The sequence below is a fragment of the Thamnophis elegans genome, chromosome 8, assembly GCF_009769535.1.
Source record: "Thamnophis elegans isolate rThaEle1 chromosome 8, rThaEle1.pri, whole genome shotgun sequence".
In the NCBI taxonomy this organism is placed as follows: Eukaryota; Metazoa; Chordata; class Lepidosauria; order Squamata; family Colubridae; genus Thamnophis; species Thamnophis elegans.
Genome location: NC_045548.1, coordinates 14,895,975 through 14,915,961, shown reverse-complemented (window position 1 = coordinate 14,915,961; position 19,987 = coordinate 14,895,975). Strand labels below are relative to the sequence as shown.

Genomic DNA, 19,987 nt, shown 5'->3' with positions numbered 1-19,987 from the left:
AATGTCTTAGTTATGCCCATTGTCATTAAGTAGTATACATGTATTTATATATTTATTAGACTTTTATTCCACCTTTATTATTTTATAAGTAACTTAAGGCAACAAAAATGCTTAATATTCCTGCCTCCTGTTTTCTCCACAACAACTCTGTGAGGTGAAAGAGGGTGATTGGCCCAAAGTCACCCAGCTGGCTTTCATGGCTAGGGCAGGACTAGAACTCCAGATCTCACGGTTTTTAAAATGGTGCCTTAACCACTACACCAAGCTCTCAATTTTTGTTTGGTTTTTTAAAATTGCACCCTTATTTTAGAGTTCTAAACTATTGCATAGTGTTCATTCTTGGGCAAAGGACAATTCAGAAATTTTTAAATATATTTCTTATTTTTTAAAATAAATAAATGTTTATCATAATTTCTTTAGCTTATTATCTAGATCAGTGCCAGGTTTCTTTATTTGTGTTTAACCATATTTTTTTATGAACTCTGGCATGGCTTCTGGTGCAAACATCATCAGTCCCTTTACCTTGCTCATCTTTTTTAAATTATGGATAATGTTGTATATAGTATGTTCTCATATTCTTCATCATACTTCCCCCAGGGAGCTGAAGGAAGTAAATGTATATAAAATACATTTACATGTAACATATGTAAAATGTTGGAAGAACATCTTCTGCAGAAGATTCCGTATTACACTTAGACTTGAAATTCTAGTCCCTTGCAAGATTCTTTTCCTAATAACTATCTTCCATAATTTCTTATTTCCCAGGGTATGTAAGGCCCTATGAGAATGGATTTATCAATTTCAGCAATACAGCCACACAAGGACTTATTTTGTCAGTATTGCTTCAAGTCCTAAACGTATTCAAATAAAGAGAGGCATTTAGGACAAGACCTGCTGGCCCTTCTTAAAATGCAATTGTTCCACATTGATAGACTGAATTGATTAATGGAATTCCCCTAAGACTCATTTAAAACTCTTACAAATATTTATTAAAGATTCCTATGCATATTGCATTCTTCATCTGGATGCCATTAAAGTGATGTTTCTTTCTATGAATTGGATGAGTACTTATATTTCCACATGTAGAATGATCAAATGTAGTGGCTGATGCACTTTGCAAGGAACTTCAGTTTTCTTCATTTTTCATTACAAATTAGCAAGATTATCTTCAGAGCTTGGAAGTTGTAATCAAATAAAAAGTCATGTCAATACCATTAAATTAGACATAGCAAATTTCAGGCCTATATTTATGCTACCAAATTTCCCCATCAGGACATAAAAACTCTTGAAAAACATTCTTGAAATATTTTATCTTGTTGTAAGTGTTCACCACAAAAACTCCTTAACTATTTTTAGCTAGTGACCATGGATTTGGGAGAGAATTTACATTTTCTAGCCTCTTCCCATTTAAAATTCCATTCTATCTTACTTTCATCAGGTCCATATCCTCTAACATATGTTTTCCCCTGTGTTTAATGATATAATTGCAGGCAAAATTATTCTAAAGAACATGTTTAATAAATAGCAATTTAGAAATCTTTCTTATTAAAGTTTCTGGAATTCACTACTTATCATAAACAAAATTAAAACATTAGTAAAATTCCAAAACCTGGTTTTAAAACGATACAGAAAATTACATTGTAATTGTTTTGTCCAACCATATGTGATAAAAGAGCTCTAGAGTCTACAAGCTGGGGATTATAACTTTTCCTCTATGTTAGAAAATCTACATACAAGGGGGCAAGATATCATAGGTCCATTTTTGTCACCACAGGAAAAGTGTTGGAAAGTTATTCTGGGGAGTTTTTCTTCACAGGTGAACTATTTTTGTTACTTGAATTATCTAACAAAAGAGTCCTATTCTCCTATTTATTTTCAGTTCCTTTTAGCAACTAAATTTATCACTGCTAGCAGTAGGCAAAATACTTCAAATGCAGAAACATTTTCTGCTCAAAACAACTGGCTCAAGTCTGAAATGGGTTGTCCTAATCATTCTGGAAATGCTCAAAACAACTCTATTTCAGATGCAATTCTGAGCTTGAATTGGCTTCTGGTGGCTGGAAAAACCCATTTGGAAACCAAAAGTACTATTTCAAACTTGATATTGTTGTGTTTCAGGCTCAAATAACATTTCAAGTTATTTTGCTTACCCTTAATTTTGTCCTTCCATCCTGCCACCAAGAAATGTTTGGCATTCACATCTGTTGGTGAAATTTGTTTGAAGAGGGAGGGAGGTTGGTTGGGTTGGTTGGGTTGGTTGGTTGGTTGGGTTGGTTGGTTGGTTGGTTGGTTGGTTGGTTGGTGGGTTGTTGATAGGTTTAAACCATTTATAGGCTATCCCACTCTCAGTGACTCTCAATGACATATAAAGATGCCCATACCTTACTTCCTAATGAATTTTTTGAATTGTTTGAAATTATGGTGTGTGCAAACTCTACATTTTTCAGTAAGGATGACTTTTTAATAGCTTTGACTTCAGTTTGATGAGTTTGCAATTTATTTACTTTGCACTCTCACCCAGCACATGATATAAAATACTAAATATTGCTTTTGCAGTATTAAGTCAAAACTTGTTAGTTTTCCAGTTATTTTCTTTTATCCAATGGATGATAGCAAGTACACTTTCTATATTTGTTTTTGGAAGTGTTAGTGTTATCTTATTAAGTTACCATTTTTGTTAAAATGAATTAAATTCTCAACATTTATCCCACTGATTGTTGCTGCCCTCAAGCTATGTGGCACATTGAGGAAAAAATCTTTTCTTGATCTTATTGCCTTTTCATAAGTGAAATGGGTGCCTTACAGAACATTATATGTTATATAAATATTTCCTTTTGTTCACCCTTCTACATTTTTTCCGATTTTATCCTTTTACAGGTAATCCTCAACTTATGACTATAATTTCAACTGAACTTCCATTACCAAGCAATGCAATTGTGAAGTGGGTCTCACCTGATTTTACGACCTTTTTCATTAAACAGTCATTAAACAATTCACTGCTGTTGTTAAATCACTTAGTCATTAAGCGAATCTGGTTCTCCCATTGTTTTTGATTCTTAGAAGCCCATTAGGAAGGTTGTTAATGGTGATCATGTGACCCAAGATGTTGCAACTGTCATAAATCCATGCCATTTGCCAAGCACTTGATAATATGACTGTAAGGACACCGTGACAATCCTAAGTGCAAGAACCTGCTGTAGGTCACTTTTCAGTGTCATTCTAAGTTTGAACAGTCAGTTAACGAATGGCTATAAATTGAGGTCTATCTATATAGGAGTGGAATAGTATTTCCTTTATCTGTTGAAACATACTACAAGATTCTATACTGCTTAATGTAATTAACCCTAGTACTACTGCTACCGGTTTACTTCAGTCTGGTGACAGTACTGAATTCAACAAAAGTCAATGAAATACGAGCAACCACAGTGCTACACACCTGTTTGGATCTCCAGCCTTAGTCCTCCACGGGAGGCAAGAGTGGTAAATGACAAAATGTGCATTGCAATTTATTATGCAAATCACCTGACTGCAGGGGACATTAATAATAAAAAAAGACTAAGGTTTGCATTCTCCCTTTGCAACACACATTTTTCTTTTTTTTCTCTTTTTTTTTTCTTTTCTTTTTCTGTCATTGAGTGCCAGATACCAGATTCGTATTTCCCCAGCTTTTATTGACCTGTTTTGACCAGGTATTTACATATGCAAAAAGTGATGGAACACAACTCCTACAAATTCTGTGATATAAAAATAGAAGCAGTAGAATCAGATATTCCATAATAGATGTTTTTATTTTAACTCACTATTTTCATTATTATCAAAATCCAAGTCAAATTTTCATAATGTCTCAATTAAAACCCATAACTGTCTCAAATTCAGGATAATTCAGTGTATGGACAAAGAGCAGAAAAATGAAATCCTTTATATAAGAATTTATTAATCATCAGATGAAGACTGAACTACTGGTAAACCTTGGCTTAGTAAAAGCATTTTAATAATAATAAAAAGTGCATTTTTATTGTGCCTGACTCTGAGATATTGGTTTTAGGAAGAATATCATTTACTATTGTATTATGGGTAAAATCCATCTTGATTGCCTTTAACCAGATTAGAAATTTATTCTTCTTATTACAATACTGCTTCTACCAAATTCTTACTATATTAATATATAATTGCATGGAGATGAAGAAAAATAAATAGTTATTTGTAACTTTTATTTTCAAGTAGTTATGACATATATTCCTCCTTTCCTATCGCAGCTGTTCCATTTCATCTGGTTGTTTCTGCAATCCAACCAGAAGAAATACTGTGTGGGTTGGTACTTGCCCTGCTCTTTGAAACTGAGATGAGCACCACCCCCTAGAGTTGGGAACAACTAGCACATATGTGCAAGGGGAACCTTTATCTTTTTATAGTTTGGCTTTTTCTTAATAGTCCTTTTTAGTGAGTATCATTATTTTATGTGAAATTAAATAATATTACTATACTCAATCTGATATGCTCATTGATGCTATTTTCTTTAAGCATGATGTATTTCTATTCAAACATAGGGATAATGCCCCATTTAATAGAGTAAAACACCCAACCAAAAGAGATGTTAGAATTGTTACATCAGGAGGATATCCATTGGAACTTTGGGGTAGGATCTGACTTTGGAAAACGTCTAGGTTGCCAGAAATAAAAAAAATAAAAAAAGATGATGTGTGAGCCAGAAGGCTTCTGTTTCTGCCTTCTGCAACCCTAAAATAATAATATTTCTCTTTTTATTTAATATAAAGTCCTATTTTTATTTTAAATACTATTTTAAATGTTAAAGTTTGTTCTGCTGAGAAATCCAGCCCATTTCTGAAAAGTACAATTCAAGCACAATTCCAAATCCTTGTTTTTAACCTGTAAACTTTTTTTCAGTTCTGAAATCTGCATATCCCTGTTTAAATCATCTAATGAGACACCATTTATGCTTTCTAAGGAGGTTGGATGTACATGTTGTTAGAACAGGTCTATTTAGTGATAATAAGGTCACATATCTAAAAATAGTATGGCGACTATAAAGATAATAATATATTATGGGGTGTGGTAAAATGGGAGTAATTTTAATATCCCCATTGTCCAAAAAAATAGGTTTTACCCTTTTCTGAGTCTTAATTATTATGTATATAAACTTGCTTGACTGATTTAACAAATGAATCTGTCCATTGATGACTTCTTCACTCTGCCTTATCATCACACCCTATATCACCCACTCTTCAATTAAAGCTTTCTTGGAATCAAGGATGTCGCTGTTGACAGTGGTGAACATAATGTCACTCCTTGACTGACACCCTATAGTTTCTTACAGATCGGAAGTAATACTAAAAGCATACTATTTGTGTTGATTCTGAAATTCAAGGTTTGGCACCAATTAATGGGCTAAATTTGTTGAAATGGGAAGTAATTATAATTTTCAGTTGCCTGCTAGAGGTAGCATGCTATCTGTTTTACCACATGGGTTTTTTTAACATGTTTCCTCAAGAAATAGTTTATTTTTTTCTAAAGAAATACAGTTCATAACGAAATAATTTTTCCCACAATTCTTATTAATATTCATATGACATGATTAATATTGACAGTATTGAAAGGTTAGAAATGAGTTGCAAAAGCATGCATAAACGTACATGCATGCATGCATACATACATACATACATACATACATACATACATATAATTTTAAAGAAGAGTATATAGAGTGGCATGGAAGGTAGTAGAAAAGTAGAAAAAATAGTTGGAAAAAAAAGCTTCTGTTAGAACAGAGGCCCTTCCTTGATAGAAAGAACGCTTGCCGTCATGTCATATCCTATCATGTTATATACCAGTCATTAAAACTGAGTGCCTTAACATTTCAATTACTGCAAATATTTTCAATAGAATATTAGCACTATATTGCGTTCCGTAGAGGACTATAATATAAATTCAAAGTAAAACTGTTCTACTTCCTTCTGTATAGATTGTCAGTTAAACTGAAAAAAAGTTGAAAGTTTCCAAACCAGAACAATATGTGTTATATGCATCAATTTATATATTTAAATTATGCAATAGAAATATTGTAGATATTTATGTCAGCATTCTTTATATGCATAATTATGCAATTAGCATTTGTTCATTGTTGATGTTGTATCATGTCATTTGTGTAATTTTATTTAATGGAAATTCAGAGGGAAGTTTTTCCTTTTTTATTGAACTGATTCATAAAGACTATCAAGAAGCATAAATCAAACATGCATAGAAAAAATAATAAATAAAAACTATTACACATAAACATTCATATTTACCACATATGTAAAAGTTGCCAATAGAATATCTTTTGCAATTAAGGTAAAAAACAAAGTCCAGCCGAACTGATAGAATTGTGATTCCTGCCTCTTGGTGCTTCATTTAATACTATGATATTTTCTAACATGGCATGAAGATGCCTTCTTAGCCACCTTTCAATTTTAAAATTATCTACAATGTTAGGCAATTATTTTTTTAACTGCTATAATTAACAAGGTCCTGGTTTTTAAAATTTAGGTTTGATCCCATGAATGAGTACAGTAACCACATTTCTGGAAAGCATTCAATTCTTTGTTTAATAATGATGCTTATCTCACTAATGCCATGCCAAGAGTATCACTTGATCACATGACCACCACAAATGAAGTAAAGATATGAAAAGCTGTTTCATTTTCTTATAGCATGTGTTATCAATAATTGTAAAGTTGCATATTCCTGTGACATTCTAGAAAGCAAAATTAGTAGCTCTGCAATCATCTTTATTTTAAAAAATGCTTCTGGGTGTAAGCATTCATTATTTGGATGTATGTTTACATGCAAAGGATGGAAAGGGGGTATGCTGGATTGGTAAGAAAAAAACAACCTGTGTGGATTTAACCTTACATTAGTTCCTGTGTGCTGATAAGTGAGAGTTTTATGACTAGTTATACCCATTATTTGGGGAGAACCCCAGGATCAACTTTCAGAACTTTCCTACTAGCCCAAAAGAATTCTGTACTAAATTTGGATAGTATATATGGTCAGAAACATACAGAACATTAGAGATCTTTGCTCTTTAGCGTAACCCCCTTGAAAATGCTAGCACTTGGTTCTATATTCCAAAGATGACTGTATTTTCACAATTTTTGTATATATTTGGAATATGCAGTATATCTTAAATTCAAAGTAGGCCAAATGGATTTATTATAACTTACAACACGAATAATATTTTCATCATCATACTTATAGTTGCATGTATTCAATGTTTGCACTGCAGGTACACTGACCCAGAATGAGATGATATTTAAGCGCCTCCACCTAGGTACTGTTTCATATGGAACAGACACAATGGATGAAATTCAAAATCATATTATCAATTCATATTCCCAGGTATTTAGTTTTTATTCTTACTTTCCTTACTGTAAGTTATGTTGTTAATACAAAAAAAGCTAGAGTACAGGTAGTCTTTGGCTTACAAATTTGTTTAGCAACCATTCGATGTTATAGTGGCATTGAAAAAAGTGACTTAGAATCAATTCTTGCCCTTACAATTGTCATAATACAAAATTCAAGTGCTTGGCAACTGGCACGCATTTATGGCAACTGCAGCAATCAGCACACATGTGATCTTCCCAGATGGCTTCTGACATATAGAGTTACTCAGGGAAGCCAGATTCACTTAAAGACTGTGTGATTCACTTAACAAATGCAGCAAAATTGGCACAACTTACTTAATAACCGCCTTACCTAACTATGAAAATTCTGGTCACACCTAGTTGCAAGTCAAGGACTATCCTGTAAAATAATAGTGCAATTGATATTTATTTATTTTGTAAATTATACTTTTGATTACATGATGAAAAATATTTCAAATCTACCTACATGAAAGACTTAACATGTATTAGTTCTCATAGATAAAATTTCAGCTTCAGCTTTGAATAGTTAAAGGATAAAACAATAACAAAGTTGCTTCAGACAGAATAGGACTACACAAGAATTACAAAACCGTTTGGTCTGTTTTCACTATAAAGATCTGAAAAGAGGCTATGCCTCTTGGAAGACAACCAATGGTGACCGTTCGGGTATTTGTGTCTCATCACATATTTTTTTTTGTCAGTCTGAACTGATATGCTGTTAATCAAAGGTTATCAAATGGAGTTGATAAAGTCAACTTTGCCTCAGGAGCATACAGCATGTTCTTGCTTCTGAGTGGCCTGAAATGTTCACTAAGCCCTGCACTTGTGTAATTTAAATGTCTGCTGTTCGCCTGGACAAGATAGAAACCAAGCAATAAGAGAGAAGCTGGGCAAAGGAGATTTCCTCAAAAGAATGCATCATATCATATTGATGGAGCTTTTTCATTGTAAGACCTGCTTCATCCTCATATTCTAGGTGTCCATCGCATGCTACGATTTATCAAAGTATAGTAAATAACATTGTTTCAAATTATCTTTTTCTTGAAATAAGTGATATGGAAATTTAAAACTCTTTTGTAAAAATATTAATATATTTTCAGCGTGACTCTGATATCAAATAAATATATGCCCACTTAACAATAAATGCACCAAGGGATATAAAGTATAGTTTCTTTTTTTCCCTTCTTATTGATCAACATAGATCATTGCTGTAAGTCCTTACATCAAATGTGTTAAATATACTAGTGTAATTTCTATGATAAGAGTAGCATATTTGGAAAAGCTGTTATATACACAAAACACTTGTTTCTTATCTTTTATTCCTAATAATACTGGTAAGTGTGGGGAAAAGCTAAGATACTACTGTGTTTTATGCAAAATATTGAATTAGCTTTCAAAATATTTAAACTAAAGACCTCTCAGCTTGTAGTCCATGATTTTCATAACCATTGTAATATATCAGCTACATGATAAGTTTTATTAGTTTTAATGAGGACTACTCCACATTGCCTCTTGTTCTGCTTATTTTACTGAACTTCAGCTTTCAGAATTAAAAAAAATGAAATTTTGCCCAATGCACATGCTTATATATATAAGGATATTAATAAGCCAAAATTATTAAAAATAATTATAAATGGGTTTGCATTCACATTCTGTACAACACATCTACATGTAAAAAACCAGTTGGCTATGTTGAGCTAAGATAGGATTAGTTATTTCATTTAACACTTAAAATATTTTTAACACTTATATAATATAATATACATCTTTCTTAGATCACAGTATATCAGTTTCAAAACTATGCAAGTATAAGAGACAAAGAGAAGCCACATTAATGGAGAATGAAGTACAAAGTCTTTAATTTATGCAATACATTCCCATTATAAATCTAGCACTTTCAAGTGAGAATGCCACAACAGTTATGTAGAATCCAATATTCTTACTAAATAGTAAAGAATTTTTAAGGAGATATAATTTTCTTCACTTAAGTAAATTATTTTATTAAATGTCCCAATAATAAATTCATTTTTACCATGTTATAAATTAGGGGAAAATAATCTTCTATAAAAAAAATAGTTGCTTAATAGTTGCTTCAAAAGCAACTCTTGTGCATTTATTTACTTAAGCAATAACTATTAATGCAACCAGTTATACAGTGGTTCTTGTATGGTATTGATTTTTCTCCCTTGTATGTGTTCAGTTTTATTAAGATGACAATAGTCAAGTAGGTCCCCTCTACTGAAGCACACAAATCTATTATAACCTGATTATATTTCCCCACTGGAAGCATTTTGTGATAGAGGGCATAATCTTTAATGGAATTTGTGTGAAATTAAATTACACAAGCATCAATAAACATAACATAATTCAGAAGGAGTAAATCTGCTTAATTTATTAGTAGTCGCAATGGCATCATGATTAGTAGATTGCAAAGGCAAAGGTTTAAAACAATAGCTGAACGACAATGCCAAATGATCAGAAACTTACCCCTTTTATTAGACAGCACTGTAATTTGAGGGGTAAAATATTCTCAGTTCCGTGTTCAGTACATGAAATAAAAAATGCTGGTTGCCAAACAGGATTTCAATGTTATTACCCTACAGAAAATCTAAAGTTATTTTGATAAAACTTGTGAGATGACAGAGATTGTAATCCAGTATAATTCTTTATTAGAATGATAGCAACAGCAACATTAGCATGCAATGTTAATGTTTTAAATATACAGTTTTGTGAGTGCTATAACAGCAGTGTGTATTCCCTAGAACAGTGGTTCTCAACCTTCCCAATGCCGCGACCCTTTAATATAGTTCCTCATGTTGTGACCCCCAACCATAAAATTGGTGTCTCGGTTCCTAAGACCATCGAAAATATGTGTTTTCCGATGGTCTTTGGTGACCCCTGTGAAAGGATCGCTCAACCCCCCAAAGGGGTCCCAACCCACAGGTTGAGAACCACTGCCCTAGAAATTCTTATTTGTGTGAGGCAATGTTTTTTGGTGATGTATTGGGTTGATTTTTAATACATTGTATGAATGAGTATCCTCTCTGTCTAAGATAAGAGGATCTGTGTGTGCCATTTTTGCTAGATCAAAGATCACACCAAGCTTTGCAGAGAATATTAAGAGTCCTCACTTCAAACAAAGGCCTTAGTTTAGAAAATGTTCAAGAACTTGTAGACTACAAACATAAGCACGGCAAACATTTAGTAACCTAATTGCCATTCAAAATATAAAAGGGAACTAAATTTTGAACCATTCACTTGTAAGGGTCCCATATAGTTATATTTCTTGACAATATACCGGGCCATTTTTTGCAACTATGTTCTAAGGAATGGTTTAATTTTACTTTTCATAATATATAAGACACATATATTAAGGCACATGTTGAGAGAAACTTAAAGCTACAAGCTTTTGTAGATTTTCAACATAACTCCTAAATGCACCTGTGCCTGACTCGTCTTTTGCGACTTGGCTTCCTGTTGTTCTTAAGCGGTGATGACATATGCCAGGAAAAGTAACATGAAAAGTCCCCTTAAGATTATTCCAAGATTGGCTTCGGGGGGAGGAGCCTGCCGCCGTCGGGAGCTCAACGAAGCTCCTGTCAGGATTCTGGTTCGTATATCTTATAAGATCTATAGATATCTCCCCTTTCTGGCAGAAAGGGGCAGGGAGAAGGTCAGTCGTTAGGATCTCTTTGTAATTCATAGCCTTTTTTTGCTGTGAATGGAGAAGAGGTTCAACATTAGCTGAGCCTTTACTCCGGCCAGTTTTCCGCGCTGCCTTTTTTGCAGCCCTAGGCAGATTGCCCCCCCCCCCAGGACAAAGCTAAGCTATTTAAAAGTCAATCCGGGCGGGGACCATTCCTGAGGAATTTCTTCTATTACTATCTAAAATACCAGCTTCAATTTCGCAAAAGGCTCCCTTTCTTTTTTAGCTGCGTCACAAGATGGCGATCTCGTAGCTTTTGTGTTTGATGTGACGTACTTAGTCAGCCCTACCCTCCTGAAGGCTTCTCCGTACTAATTGCTAAAAGATTAACTGAGGGGAGCAGAGACTTTGATTTTTGGCTCGCTTGATTGCTTGTCTTTTATTTTTACTCTGGAATGGCTCCCAAATCTAAACAGAAGCGCTTCCTTAATAACATATCTCCAAAAACTGCTATGAAGCCGCTACCCTTGCCTCCTACACCCTCCACGGGAGATTTGTTAACACAAGAATTTCTTCTCAAAACGCTTAATGATTTCAGACAGGAAATTAATCAACTGATATCGGATTTATATGATCAATTTGATGCTAAAATTGCTCAGGCAAAGAAGGATATGATCGGAGTAATGACAGTCATGACAGATTATATTGCTGAAACGGAGGACAAATTGGAACTTTTGGAAGAAACTAATCTTAATTTGATATCCAAAATTCAAACGTTACAACAGGAAATTGAAAATGCTCAAAAACAACTTGTCATGATAAATTATAATAAGACTGCCTTTGCCATAAGAGTTAGAGGATTGCGTGAAAACCAACAGGAGAATTTGAAACAGATCTTCTTTGAGGCTTTCAGCCGCTTGGTGGGAAGTCCGGGATTTAACTTTGATTGGCAGATTCAAAGAATTTACCGCCAGAATTCGTGGGTAGCAAAACAGCGACAGCTTCCGAGGGACATAATTATATACTTTACCACAAGGGAATCCAGAAATGAGATAATACAGAGGCTTTACAGCAAGAGGTTGAGAATTGATGGACAGGACTTGATTGTTTTTAAAGAGTTACCATCTCAAATATTAAGAACAAGGAGAGAGTACGCTTTCTTAACCGAAGAACTCAGAAATTCTCAGATTCCATACAAATGGGAAGTCCCAGCTGGTATTACAGTTACATTTGGCAACCAAAAACACCGCATTAATTCTGTCTGTGAAGCCCGAGAATTTTACTACGAGACCCTGAAGGCGGGACTTCCTGATTCATCCGGACCTGGAGAGAGACAAGGAGAAGGAGAAGACAAACAGCGAGACACGTGGCTACAAGGCGGAGGGTGCTGCTTTCCTCTTCCGGAAGGGCAGAAGACTAAAGAATAAAGACTTAGCGATGTTCTTAAAGCTTTATGATTTCCGTCTGGGATAAAATGGAAAAGTTGTATATCGATGATGAGACATGGAGACTGAAAGAAGCGTTGCTGATTGTGGACACATATTGTATATAAGATTTGTCTGAACTCTAACTCAAATTGCGCATGAATTATTTTCCTAGGCGAGGAGAGCGGAGATTGCGATCTTTTTGAGTTGTGGTCTGGGACGAACGGAGTTGGGAGGCGCGTGGGAGAGGGAAGGGTAGCGAAAGCTTAATTAGACTACCTGGGGCTAGAATGCAAGCTGATGTTTGTTTGAGTTGCTATTTCAATATAAGGTCAAGAAAGATTGGTCGGAGAGTCTTCAGGAAAGTGGAGTAAATATGGGAGGAGCAATGGATGCGGATAAAATATATATGTGGATATGGATAAAGGCAGGGTGGAAGGTAAAAAAATTTACATGTGGAGGTGGGTAAGGATAGAAAGGGAGGTGTTGGAAATGAAAAATGAAAGAAGTACTTGAGTTTAATGGTTTTATAGAAAGGTTTGGATATTCGGATAAAAAAGAGATAAATTAAAGGTCTGAATAGATAGACAAAGCAATGAGACTTTTAGTTGGGGAATCCTAATTGATCAACTTACCTGGCTCTAATACAGTTTGAAACCCTGCAAGTAGTAAAATAACCGAAATTTGGAATGAGCTACATTGTTTAAGATTTACAGATAATGGGAAGCCGTGTTAACGTAGTGGGTTTATTGACCCTTCTTGTTTCTCCTTTCTTTTTGTGTGTGTGTGTGTGTTTTTTTATTTTGTATTTTTTACTATTCTCTTTTTTTTTTCTTTGGCTTTACTTTTATTTTATTTTTTTAATTTTAAAGTTAGCTGGCCTTATTATACTCAAATGCTTGTTAAAGAATTATGCCGGGTATGGGACCTGCGAAGCCGTAAGGGGGCTAGGGAGGGGGGATTATAGGGGGGAGGGGGGAGGGTGGAATTACAGTTTCAATTCTTAGAACAATAAGAATTCACTTGTATACTGCGGCTCGTTTTTCTTTTTTCTTTTTTTCTTTTTCTCTTTTAAAACAAACTGAAATGTATGGATACACCAAAGCGAGGAGAAGAGGGAAAGAGGAGGGAGAAGTAAAGAGGGAGTGAGAGGGAATGTAAGGAGGGTGAGATGGAGGGAGGGGGAGATGTCTGAGGGGGAAGGGAAGTAGAAGAGGGGAATGCTGGAGGGGTGAAATGAAAGTTGGAGGGGGAGAAGAGAGGGTGTATGGGGGAATGAAGTGTCATGTTGGGTTTTTTTTTTTCTCTTTTTTTTTTTTACGCACAGTATATAAGTGATTGTATAAAATGAAAATGAAAATGAAATAAATAAAATGTATTATAAAAAAAAAAAAAAGATTATTCCAAGATTGTCTTTACCTTAAAGCAATTCACCTCCTATTGCATGTATTCACATTAGTCCAAACATGGTAAAAATATTAGGTTCTTTCCCAAACCACGTACATAAGGAAGCATATGGTTTTATCAGGTTTCTTATTTGCACAGCCCTTCTCTACACAGAAGAAGGGAATGAATAATATTTGTGTGCATCTGTGTGAAAACTTTGGTCTGAGGTTATGAATTTCCTATAGAAAGTTAAGCTTAGGTATTAAAAGAAGATGCATAATTAAAAAAGGGAACATTTGGCACAAAATTTAAATTTTAACAAAACATAGAACTTTATAATCCAGTTGTTCCAGAATGAAATGAAAGAAATTGATAGTTTTGTTTTATCTGAATGTTCTATTTATATTTCAAAGATGCATACACAGTCTACTGGAAACAGTACCAGCTCAACTCCCTCCAGAAAGATGCAGTCCTCTGCCCCTAAAGTTCGAAAAACGGTCAGCAATCGAATACACGAAGCAGTAAAAGCTATTGCATTGTGTCACAATGTTACACCTGTGTATGAATCCCGAACAGGAGTGACTGGAGAAACAGAATATGCAGAGGTAGATCAGGATTTCAGTGATGAAAATAGAACTTACCAAGCTTCAAGCCCTGATGAGGTAAGGTTGCCACAATTTAATATGCACAATTGTCAAATGAATACTATAACTGTTCTTAGAGCTTACAAGCTTTTCTGATGTGGCAGAATTAACAAATCATTTGGAGATGTGTTTTAATTTTGGCAATACTGTTCAAAGCAATGACATATTTCTGAAGGTTCGTTGCAGCGACAAAAAGTACTTTTCACATAAGTTCATTCTGCTGGAGCTGATTTTTTGTTCACAGGGAATTATGCCAGTTATATACATTACATTTATTTGTGTTTAATCCATTTATTTGATTTATAATTACTGGGCATTTCGGTGGAATATTTATAAGTTCATATCAGGTATATTTTCAAATGTACCTTTTTATGTTGGGCTTCATAAGCCATTAACTTTAGCAAAGTGAAAATGTTCTGATCTGAAGATAGTCATTTCAGCATCCCAAGTTTGAAACAAAACGTATTCTGAAAGTTTGTCTTCAAACCATGAAACAGTGTGTTCTGAATGTAAAACAAAATATGAATGTGTCAAGGCACGTAAGTAGCAAAAATATAAGTGGGCTGTTGCTTTGCAGCTTGTATTTAAAACGTTCTTTTTTCTGCCAAAGTTTTCCTGTCTTGCTAGCTTAGTGGCAGAGGCAGGTAGTGTCTGATTGATCTTGATTAGACTTTTCTGGTAATACATGTTATTCTAAATGGATTTTTAGCTTTTGAGACCATAATTATATTTGTAATGTTTCTTGTGGACATTTATTTTAATGTTTTTATTAACTATATTTTACACAATTTGAATGGTAGATAAGCATCCAGCTACTACCACCCTGCCACTGTTATGGACCTGGGTGGTGGGAAAAGGAACTAGCAGCCGATTCTTAGTTCCATTGTTAAATATAGCCAGGACACTTAAAATGTCTCAAGTTTATTCTGACAGAAACAGAACACTCAAAGCTTTGAGCAGGACTGTTTGTTCTAGAGATGAACCAAAACATATTTTTCTGCTTTTTGCACAGCTCTAATTTATTCCTCTTAACACTGCGTTTTCATTTATTGCTTTTATTCGACTTTAACATTGTTTTTGGATGTATAAACAGTTTTATATTCTTTGTAATCTACTATATTTTATGTACCCTTGTAAATTGGTATACTTAATTGGCTTTAATGTGTGAAAACTGATTTGAGGGAAACTGGACCATAAAGTAGGCAAAAAGAAATGAAAGAGCAGATCAGTAGAGTGTAGTCTCCTGAATCTGGAGAGTGAAAGAATACAGGAAAACCTTGATTTGTGGACTTCTGGTTTAAGTCTTGGCTGACTGAAAACATCTCACAAGTGACCAGAGATGACAATCACTGTGAAGAATGAAAAATGAGTGATTAGATGGTTCTTTACAGAAGGGAAGAACAGGAGATGACAATGAGTGTTCCTCTTGAAGTGATCATAAAAAGACATCTCCCATGAGTTTGAGCACTGGGAGCCAAGGGAAATAACATCTTTGCTGTCAGCAGTGGCAGTCATTTAATCCAAAGAAGGTAAAACTCACCAGGTATCAAATTAAGCTTGCCATTTTGAGGGTATGCCCATAAAGATTCTAGGAATCTCTAGCAGGCTGGGGGGAGCTGAGAAGCATCTACCTCCACAGAAATTGTGAATGCTGGTTTTTGTTTTTAATATGTTGTCTTTGTCTCGTTCCCCCCTTTCCCTTGTCTTTTGTGAGCCGCCCGGAGTCCTCCGGGAGTGGGCGGCATACAAGACAAATAAATAAATAAATAAATAAATAAATAATAAATAAAGTGGCTAAAATGAACATTTCCAAATCTGATTAGAAAATGAGTTGGGCTGGCACTCTGTTTAAAGTCTTTTAAACAGAGACTTAAGCATTTAAAATAATATGCATTGACAAAAAGCAAAAAACAGAATTTTAGTTTAAGAAAGTTTTAAACAGATTGGGAGATTTGGAATCTTCATTATCTTTGTTATAAGGTTTGAAAAACATGTATATTATTAAATAATGTACTTCAGGGAAGTGACTGAAACGGAACTGAACCTATATTAGGAACTGATGATGGTTGTAAATGGATACTAGAAAATTGAAGAATGCACGTGAATGCCAAAGATTGATAAGAGATCAAATCCTGTGAAGCTATTGAAATGATTTAAATCTTAAGATTATGAAAAGCAAAAAGAACTATAAAGTTGGACTATTTGATTAAAGATCAAATTAAGAATTAACAATTTCATTTGATATTTCTGATAACTTTTTCTGCAGAACCAGGGCAGAAAAGATTACAATTTCTGGATTGCATATAGATAAAAATTAAGAGTATGGGAAGAAGTTTTTTTTTAAATTTGTAATTTTAAAAGCTGGTGAAAGAACATATTAGCTTAAGCTTGGCGTGATGAAGGTTGAAAGCCACTCTTTGTTAGCTTTTTTCTTTTCTCTTATACTTTTTCTTTTCTTTTTGTTCTTTTTCTGCATCTTCTGAATTTTTTCTTTTATTTATATTTCTTTCTAGGTTAGTTTGTATTAGTTTTACAATCTTTATTTTAAAAAAGTTGAAGAAAATTATATTTTAAAAAACAAAAGCCTTGACTTCTCCTTACCTTGCTTTGAGATTTTTAGGCAAATAGATTTTGGATTGTATATCTAATAACAGCACTTTGTTTTCTTTCAACCAAGACTTGGACTATTTAAAATGCAGTCAACCCAGCTTTTTGTTCACTGCCTCCGCTTACCCCTGGTTTTCTACTATTTTGCAAAATAGCTTCATTCTATTCAGGCAGGCATTTGTAGCTAATCTTGGCTGAACAGTCAATCAGGATTTGGATTGCTTAGTTGTAGACTAATCAGCATCATTTTGTAATCCTTAAAATTAGCCTTCTAAATGTTTTTATAAATTTAACTTTTCTAATGATTTTTCAAATTTTGTTTAAAAAAAAAAAGACAAAGTTGCACAAAATAGCCTGCAACTCATTGCAGGAGGGTTTTTTTTTTAAAAAAAAAAACTAAATGTAAAAGAACATGTCTTCATCATACTTTTTTTAAAGAGCTGTATTGATGCAATGCCTGCAAATTACTGGAGCCTAAGGAAAATAATGTAAATGGTTCATTATTTAGCTTTCTTGCAGTTTGGTTGACGGATGATGCTAGTGTTTCCCAATCACACACTTACTATTTTAAAAGTAATTTTATTGAATAAAGCTGTGAATATTGTACCCTGGAGCTTTATTTAGCAAAATAGCTAAACTGGTGTTTTCTTTTTCACTTTATAAGTGACCTATCAAAATATGTTTAGTTAATAAACAACCTTTAACAATCTGATTTTATGCATTCAACCTTGAATAATAAAATATTTTCAATTTTGTATTCTGTGGTATGTAATAATATTCTTAGAGAATATAGAGTAATATAGAGTATATTATACATATAGAGTATGCATATAGAGTAATTTGCAGGATAAGTAACATATATATAGAGTAATTTTAGGATAAGTTCATGGCAAACTGTAGGAAAGATACAAGATAGAGTTTATAATACAGCTGATTCTTCCATTCCTAGAATCTATAACTCTGGCTATTCAAATGCACCTTAATTCATTTTAAAGAAAGTTAACACCAGGGCATCATTATAATGCATATAGCTACTGTAGCTTCAGATTAGTAACTTATTCTGTATTCATAGCATGAGTTCTACTTATGCCAGGCTCATTGTTTCTTATGATAAGTGATCAATATTTCATTTTCTCTGAAAAAATGGAGTTTCATTTGTCTATTCCTACTGCCCTCAATAGCATAGCAAAGAAAGAAAACATGTTGAAGGCTCAAACAGCATCAGCAGATTTGAGTCTGTAGTGTATATTCAGTTAAATTGGTGTTAAAATGATGAAATAAGCAATGTAAAAATATATAAATGGACAGAGCAGTGGGTTCAAAAGTCAGAAAATCTAGATAATTCTTGTCATCAAAAAACCCCATCTTTATCATAAAAGATAATTAATTTCAGTTTTAAAGAAACTATAGAAATTAATTGATTGTCTAATTCCAACAATTGGAACATTTAAACATTATATTAATATTTTATGCAATTAGGATGATTTTATCATGTGAACTAATCTTGTAAGTTTGTCCTTTTTTGTGTAGAAGCCTAAAACCCAGAAACATCATGGAATAATCAGTTCAGATTTGGAGTAGGGTTGACTCCATTTTGGAGAGCAATTTTAGTCAGAGTGGTCAGAAGGTGAATTGGTGTTCTCTTTTTTTCCCAGGATGTATTGAGGCAAAGGCTTAACAATGGTTTAACTATTTATGCTACGCTTTTCTTGAATCACAGAGGCATTAAACCTATGGTCCAAACTCATACTAGTTCTAGAACAGCGGTGGGATTGGTGCATGGGATAATAGCAGGGGAAAGGAGTGATTAATGTTTTATTTGCTCCTCTTTCTAATATTTCCTCTCATAACTGAATAATTAGTTGTATTAAAAATACAGTAAAGGGGGGAAGGGCAAGGTAATTGAAGGCTGTACATGCACCGGCTTTGATAGTTAGAATATTCAAAATAAACTAGATTATGGTCCTGTTTCATGTTCATGAATGGATTTTGTGAGCGTTATTTTAATGAACAAGAGAAAAAATGTGAGATGCAAAGTTATATGTTTATATAGCCATGGCTCACACAGTGCAATTAACTAGACATGGAGTGGGATGCTATGGAAACATTCAAATCCAGCCTATCGATTCTGAAAACTAGCCCAAAACTAGCCCAGTTAGAACCTGAAATAGCCAATTTGGAGCCAAATTCAGTCAACCGTGCCAGGAATTCAGAATTCTCTTTGCTTTCAAAGCAGGCAAAAAGGAACCTGTTCGATTTATATGTTTTGTGCTATCAGCCTACACAGAAGAAGTTGCAGGAGAGAGGTGGCAAAAGGGTGGAGTCACAGCTCCATCCCCACTTTATCTGAGGGACCATTTCTTTTTTAATCACTGAAAAATGTTTGTCTCCTAATCTCTTCCATCTGGAAAGACTCCAGAAATGGTTATTATAAAACTGACTGAGTCATCTCTGAACTGCCCTGCTGGCAGGTGGATTGATTACCTCAAGGAACAACTAACTGTCACGTTATCTAATCAGAGACATAATGTATTTTCAGTTTTATCTTAAGTATTTTTATATGTTTAATATAAGTGTTGAGTGCTTAATTTTAGAGTAATCTAATAACTACAAAATCAGGTGATTTGATTCCTTCGTTTTTATGTGCACACAGGTACAACTATCTAAAATGAGGTTGTGCTATAAACTGCCAACTCAACCAGCATGTGAAGCCAAGCATAAACTAAATAATAAACAGATGTGAGTCACCAAATATAGAACGTTCAAGTCCTCAGTTGCAAAGGGGCACAAATGAGATGATAGGGTATTAACGGAAAGATGCAATTTACAGGTCAGAATGTAATAGTAACCTTTCACAGT

At 34.0% G+C, this 19,987-nt stretch overlaps 1 protein-coding gene across 2 annotated transcripts in view; it reads left to right on the top strand.

The window, feature by feature from the left end:
* Positions 1 to 19,987, top strand: part of ATP9B (ATPase phospholipid transporting 9B (putative)) — a 147,832-nt gene that overhangs the window by 95,442 nt on the left and 32,403 nt on the right. For both annotated transcript variants that reach the window (XM_032222525.1, XM_032222524.1), the window contains exons 14-15: positions 7,283 to 7,395; positions 14,291 to 14,539. In XM_032222525.1, coding sequence (XP_032078416.1) covers positions 7,283 to 7,395; positions 14,291 to 14,539 — 362 coding nt within the window. The remainder of the gene's footprint in view (positions 1 to 7,282; positions 7,396 to 14,290; positions 14,540 to 19,987) is intronic.